This window comes from Ammodytes marinus (genome assembly GCF_949987685.1).
Source record: "Ammodytes marinus genome assembly, chromosome: 6".
In the NCBI taxonomy this organism is placed as follows: Eukaryota; Metazoa; Chordata; class Actinopteri; order Uranoscopiformes; family Ammodytidae; genus Ammodytes; species Ammodytes marinus.
In genome coordinates, this window is record NC_137235.1 from 1580110 (window position 1) to 1587609 (window position 7500).

General features: G+C 40.9%; 1 protein-coding gene across 2 annotated transcripts in view; it reads right to left on the minus strand.

The window, feature by feature from the left end:
• Positions 1-1281: 1281 nt before the first annotated feature.
• The window catches only part of tab1 (TGF-beta activated kinase 1/MAP3K7 binding protein 1), a 41823-nt gene continuing 35604 nt past the window's right edge, over positions 1282-7500 (minus strand). Inside the window, exon 11 of one of the 2 annotated variants that reach the window (XM_080029688.1) lies at positions 1282-5312. In XM_080029688.1, the coding sequence (XP_079885814.1) occupies positions 5096-5312 (217 nt within the window). In that variant the 3' untranslated portion in view covers positions 1282-5095. The remainder of the gene's footprint in view (positions 5313-7500) is intronic. The other variant, XM_080029687.1, reaches the window with a different exon arrangement.

A 7500-nucleotide genomic window follows, 5' to 3' on the forward strand; every position in this document is an offset into this window, starting at 1 on the left:
TATATAATGCATATATCTATATTTATATTTATAAACAATCAATATATCCATATAATACATACATATCTATACATCAGTATATATATATATATCCATATAATTATTACCTTAAACTTTATGGTTCAAATCAAAGCATAGTCATGTGTTAGAATGGCCCAGTCACAGTCCAGACCTCAATACAATTGAGAATATCTGGAAAGACTTGAAAATTGCTGTTGACAGATGCTCTCCATCCAATCTGATGCTGAATCTGAAGCTCGAGCTATTTTGCAAAGAGTAATGGGCAAACATGTCAGTCTCTAGATGGGCAAAGCTGGCGGACACACACCCCAATAGATTTGCAGCTGTTATTGCAGCGATAGGTGGTTCTACAACATATTGACTCAGGGGGGCTGAATACTTATGCACGCCACGCTAAAAAATTAAAACCATATTTCATTTTCATTCCACTTCACAATGATGCACCACTGTGTGTTGGTCTATCACATGAAATCCCAATAAAATAAATGTACGTGTGTGGTTTTAATGTGACAAAATGTGGAAAATTCCAAGGGGTATGAATACTTTTGCGAGCCACTGTAGATGTGAACCATTACCCTAGATTTTATTAATTGGTTCAAGGAAAGACTTTTTCCAGTGTATTATTAAAATACCTCTGATGTGACCATCCATTTGGGGTGACTGTGGCTCAGGTGGTAGAGCGGGTCGGCTGATGATCAAAGGGTTGGAGGTTCGATCCCCGCCCTGCCGCTTGTGTCATAGTTGTTGTGTCCTTGGGCAAGACACTTCACCCACCTTGGCCTCGTGTGAATGTCGATAGTTAGCCTGCTATCGGTGTATGAATGTGTGTGTGAATGGTAACGTGGGAAAGGAAAACAGGTCTCCCTTGTAAAAGAGTCTCCGGTCTCAATGGGATTTACCTGTAGAAATAAAGGTTAAAAAAAAAGAATATACAGCTCTTGAAAAAATTAAGAGACCAGTCTGGATTTATCTTCAATCTTTATCTTTACATTACTGAATAAAAACATGACAATATGTTTGGAGATAATTTGGTAGAAATGTTGTCAGTAGTTTATATTATAAAACCAAAATGTTCATTCTACTCAAACATATGCCTATAAATAGTAAAACGAGAGACACTGAACATTTGGAGTGCTCTCTTTTCCAGAACTATGTATCCCCCAAAGTGTACACATTTTTTTCAGCAAACAATATTTAATTTTGTGGGTCTGTGTTTCAAATGATTATATGAATAAAAACCTCAGAGACAGTTGGTTAATTTTGAGATATCATTTTATTACAAAAAAAGTACTCTTCAAATCCCTTCATTCTGTTGTAAGGCCGTATACAGTATAGACTCATTCTCAGCTCTATAACCACTTAAAGGAGCTACGAGGAACTTTTAAATATTTCTGAAACAGTCTCATTTTTCCTCTGATGATCCTAAATTACATTTAACAGCAAAACGAGACCATCAGTGCTATTTTTTCATATAGTTTTTCTTAATGCCTTTGTCATGGGTATATACGCTCACCCAGGAACAACAGCTGGCGTAGTAAAAAACACTACCGCTTTTGTCCAAAGGGGGTGCAACAATTAACATAAACTAGAAAGTTCCTCGGAGCACCTTTAATGTGGATGAAATACCTGTTTGTAGATACATATTCATTGTGTTTTTTACATAAGACAATAATGGTTACAATCTGGATTACACATATATTCACAATCACTCAGGGGCCAGCATCCATAACACAAGAGTCAACTTTAATATACAGCTGTGGAAAAAATGAAGAGACCAGTCTGGATTTTTCTTCAATCTTCATCTCTACATTACTTATTGAAAAATGCTCTAAATGACAATATTTCTGGGGGGGGATTTGGTAGAAATGTTGTCAGTAGTTTATATTATAAAACCAAAATGTTCATTCTACTCAAACATATGCCTACAAACAGTAAAACGAGAGACACTGAACAATTGGAGTGGTCTCTTAATTTTTTCCAGAGCTGTATGCATTTTTCAACAATATTTCAGGGTTTATTCCTAGCCAACCCCAGTCTCTATGCGTCTCTATGGGAGAATATAAGTGCAAAGAGAGAGAGAAAAAGTATATTTACCATTATCCACTTCAAGAAAAATTATACGTTAAAGGTGCTCCGAGGAACTTTCAGTAAAGTGTTAATTCTAGCGCCCCCCTTTGGACAAAAGCGGTAGTGTTTTTACTACGCCAGCTGTTGTTCCTGGGTGAGCGTATACCCACAATGACAAAGGCATTAAGAAAAACTATATAAAAAAAAAATAGCATTCTTTGCAATGATGGTCTCGTTTGATGTTGCATGTAATTTATGATCATCAGAGGAAAAATGAGACTGTTTCAGAAATATTTAAAAAGTTCCTCGTAGCAACTTTAAATTGTCGAGATTAAAAGTTGAAATACAATGACTTGAGACAGACAAAATTCAGAAAGATATCGAAAGATCCGAATATTCCAGAATCAATAACTGATGAGCAAAATTCTATTAAAACCAAAACGATGCTCCTGTTATATAGAGACCACTAAGTACCTCGGCTCTTTCTGACAGCTAAACGTTTATCCGTCAAGATTATTCTCAATATCTACATTTTATATTTTAACTTGATCACAAAGTTCATAATGAAAAAAAAAAAAAAAAAACATCCTCCTAACTTTTTTCTCTGTCTTGTGGCCATTTTATTCCTCCATACATCCATGCACCTTTAGGTCCCTTATTTTATACTTTTGTAACATTAAAAGGTGTAGTCAGTGATTCTGGAGAACGCTTGTTGTCAAATTCACTTTTTTGTCAAAATCAGTGAATATGTTTGCGCTGAAAACAAAGTGTTATGGTAAATGGTAAATGGACTTGACTTATAGCGCCTTCTAGCCGATTTTCTCAGCCCCAAAGCGCTTTACATATCTTACCACATTCACCCATTCATACACACACTCATACACCGATGACAGTAGCTGCCATGCAAGGCGCTCTCTGAACCATCGGGAGCAATTTGGGGTTCAGTGTCTTGCTCAGGGACACTTGGACATGTGGCGGGGAGACGGGGGATCGAACCTCCGACCCTGCACTCCAGAGGCGATCTCCCTACCCACTTCGCCACTGCCGCCCACACAGCCTCTGTGAACTGGCATGTTTCTCGCGACTGTGGGCCCCTTTGTTTAGATACCCGTTTACAGAGCCTAGGCTGTGAATTAACACCAGACTTTTTTTTAATACAGCGCACCCACAGCACAGACAGGTAGCAGATCATGAGGGAGATATTCACTGATTTTGACAAAACATAATTTTAACCAAAAAACATTCTCGAGAATCGCTGACTGGAATCCAAATTGGAGGTAAAATTATTCAATTACATTTGATCACAAACCCCCGTTCTGTCCTTATTATCATTGGGGTTATGTTTTTGTCAAAATCAGTGAATCTCTCCGCATGACCTTAAAGACCTACTTCACCGGTGGGAATATGAAGGTGTGTTGAACTCTGAGATCCTATGTAGTATAAATGTGCAAACATTTTAGAAATCGGTTCATCCTAGCCTGAAAAAAGGCAGAAAGAGTGTTTTATGGTCTCACTGTCTAACCCTACATTTTACCATGTGTGACATCACACTAGGAACAATGTAGGGTTAGGATTAACAGGACAGCTGGGCCAAGGGAAGACTGAGGGAAGAAAAACCTCATTCATTATATTATAATAGCGATTTTATAATGATAGAACGCCGGTTCCGTATGGGTGAAGTATTCCTTTAATGTCCTTATATTTATTGGGGTATATTAAAGGAATACTTCACCCATACGGTACCGGCGGTCTATCATTATAAAATCACTATTACAATATAATGAATGAGGTTTTTCTTCCCTTGGCCCAGCTGTCCTGTTAATCCTAACCCAACAAGTAGGTCTTCAATGAATAGGACATTTGGGTAATGAGGACATATTACTATTACTGTATTACTGTCCTTATTATATTCATTGTGGCCCCAGCCCGCCCTGTGCGTTTTGGTCCCCGCCTTAGAGCAGGTAGAACTGACTGAAGTCAACGTACGGCTATTAACGGATTGTTAACGCATACTTAAAGACCTACTTCACCGGTTGGAATATGAAGGTGTATTGAACTCAGAGATCCTATTTAGTATAAATGTGCAAACAAAATTGAAATCAGATCATCCTAGCCTGAGAAAAGGCAGAAAGAGTGTTTTATGGTCTCACTGTCTAACCCTACAGTTTCCTTCTTGTGACATCACAGTAAGGGTTAGGATTAACAGGACAGCTGGGCCAAAGGAAGACTGAGGGAAGAAAAACCTCATTCAATATATTATAATAGTGATTTTATAATGATAGAACGCTGGTTCCGTATGGGTTCCGTATTCCTTTAAGGTTTATTAAGCATCAACTATCTGTTAATGCTTGGTTATTAACGTTTAGTCAGTACTTGGTTAAGCATCAGATAAGCATTACCTAACAGTTAATTAAAGGTGCACTGTGTAATATGACATCATCAAGAAAGTTCTACAAAGTTCTAGAATGCAACGCTCCCTGGGTAACCCCACCCCTTTAGAATAATTACAGAAGCTACAGTGGCCTTCAAGGACAAGAACAATTCTACATTTTAAACAATGCACCTGATGAAATTCCAACTATGACACTTTCAAGATGGCGGCACTAGGCCTTGGTCCAAAAAATGCAGAAATGTGGACATAAATGAGACCCTTTCTAAGGGAAAAAATAAAAATTCTAAAAAATGTATGCACTAAATTAAATGTACTTATGGATATTATTATTACTTTCTACAAAATCTGCTAGGAAATAAAACCCAAAATTCTACACACTGCAGGTTTAATGTACCCTGTTACCGGGTTTTGTGATGAAATGTTATTAAAGGATTAAAGGTGGAGTCAGTGATTCTGGATAATGTTTTTTGTTGAAATGATATTTTGGCAAAATCATTGAATATCTCCTCATGATCTGCTACTGTGGGTGTGCACTGTATACAAATAAATCTGGTGTTAAATCACAGCGTAAGCTCCGTAAACCCCAAAATGTCCTTATTATTATTATTATTATACTCATTGTGGTCCCAGCCCGCCCTGTGCGTTTTGGTCTCCGCCCCAGAGCAGGTAGAACTGGGAGAAGTCGACGTATGGCGGGACGCGACCGGTCTCGTCGGGCTGTGCGGCCTGGCTCCCGCGCTGTCGGAACAGACTCCCGTCCCCAGAACTGGAGCTCGAACTCTGGGTCTGCGTGTTGGTCGACTGCAGGGTGGCCGTGGGGCTCTGGCTGCTACTGGTGGTAGAGGGGAGACAGGAGGGGATCATATGGGGAGGGAAGGGGACAGATTCAGGGGTGAAATTGGGTAGACAAGGGTCAGTTTCATGGGTGGAATGGGGCAGATACGTGTCCGAATTGGGGGTGATGTTGGGTAGATATGGGTTAGTTTCGGGGTTGAAATTGGGTGAATAGGGGTCCGAATCAGGGTAAGAATTTGGTAGGAAATGGTCCGTTTGTTGGGTAGAATTGGGTGGGTAGGGGATAGTTTCCGGGGAGAAATTGGGTGGATAAATGGGTAGACAAGGGTCCGTTTCAGGTTTAAAATTGTATGGGTTAGGGTCAAAATTAGGGTAGATATTTGGTGGGTAGAGGTCCGAATTGGTGGTAGAATTTGGTAGGAAATGGTCAGTTTGGTGGGTAGAATCGGGTGGGTATTGGACATTGGTTTCGGGAGGGAAATTGGGTAGACAAGGGTTTGTTTCAGGGTTGACATTGGATGGGTTAGGGTCATAATTGACAGTGGAATCGGGAAGATAGGAATTCAAATTGGGGGTAAAATAGGATGGGTTGGGGTCCAAATCGTGGGTGAAATTGGGTACATAGGGGTCCGAATTTGGGGTGTAGAGACACAAGAGAGAGGTGGAGAGAGGGAGAGGACATTGGGGTAGAGGGGTGTCGGATAGAGAGAACAGGGAAGTGGAGAGGGGGAGCGGAGAGAGAGGGAAAAGAGGAGAGAGAGGGAGAGGGAGTTCAATTATAGGTTGCAGGATATCGACAGAGGTACGGCGGGTAGCGGCGGCGGCTAGGTGCTGTTGTGGGCTAAAATTAGGAACGGTACAAGGCAAGAGGTAAGGAAGGAGTGTACGGTTAGGGTTAGGGGGTTAAGGTTAGGGTTAGAGGGTTAGGGTTAGGGGGATTGGGGTTAGGGTAGGGTTAGGGTAGGGTTAGAGGGTTAGGGTTAGGGGGTTTGGGGTTAGGGGTTAATGTTAGAGGGTTAGGGGGTTTGGGGTTAGGGTTAGAGGGTTAGGGGGTTAGGGATAGGGTTAGAGGGTTAGGGGTTAGGGTTAGAGGGTTGAGGTAAGGGTTAGAGGGTTGGGGTTAGGGTTAGAGGGTTAGGGAGTTAGAGGGTTAGGGGGTGAGGGTTTAGGGTTAGGGTTAGGGGGTTAAGGTTAGGGGGTTGGGGGTTAATGTTAGAGGGTTAGGGGGTTTGGGGTTAGAGGGTTAGGGGGTTAGGGGTTGGGGTTAGAGGGTTAGGGGGTTAGGGTAGGGTTAGAGGGTTAGGGTTAGGGGGATTGGGGTTAGGGTAGGGTTAGAGGGTTAGGGGTTAATGTTAGAGGGTTAGGGGGTTAGGGGTTAAAGTAAGGATAGCACGCAAGGATTGGATAGTGGTAAACGTTGAGAAAGAAAATATATACTAGATGTTAGTCAGACATTAGACAGTGATTGATAGTGAGATTGAAAAGCAATGTTTGAAGATAAGCGAGCAAAGGACACAAGTACAGAAAAGTAGTACGCCATGTTAACATTATACGCAACAAAAAGCTGCTAAAATCAGTGGTGGTGCAAGGGATAGGTAAGGATGGGGTGTAGGGTTAGAGGGGTTAGGGTGGGATACTACAGCTAGTTTCAAACCTCTTCCAGTGACAAAAGTTGGGTAGAGGTTTTTTTTTTTTTTTTTTTACTATTACTGTTGTATTTGTTGCAATTACGAAAAAAGATAATCTTATTTCCGACTGGATAACTTTCAAGAGTTGTGTAGGGTTGGGGTTTAGAGGGTTAGGGTTAGGGTAAGGGTTAAGGGTAGGGTGTAGGGGTGAGGGGTTAGGGTTAAGATACAAGAGAGACACAAGGATGGACAGTGGTAAAAGTCGAGAAAAACATATATAATAGATGTTAGTCGGTCGGTGAGATATAGGGATGATAGTGAGATGGAAAAGTATTTATTTATTTATTTTTTTTAAGATAATTTTTTGGGGCATTTTTCAAGCTTTATTAGACAGTTTGGAGAGACAGAGACGAACTGGGGTCAGAGAGGGGAATGACATGCAGAGAACGACCCGGGCTGGATTCTAACCCGAGTCTGCTGTGAAGAGGACTGAGACTCTATGGAGGGGGGAGGAGGGGCATGGAATTATACATTTAAGGGCTTTTTCAAGTATCTCATACACCTTCAAACACAATAATCTGATTGGTTTGAGTCTAA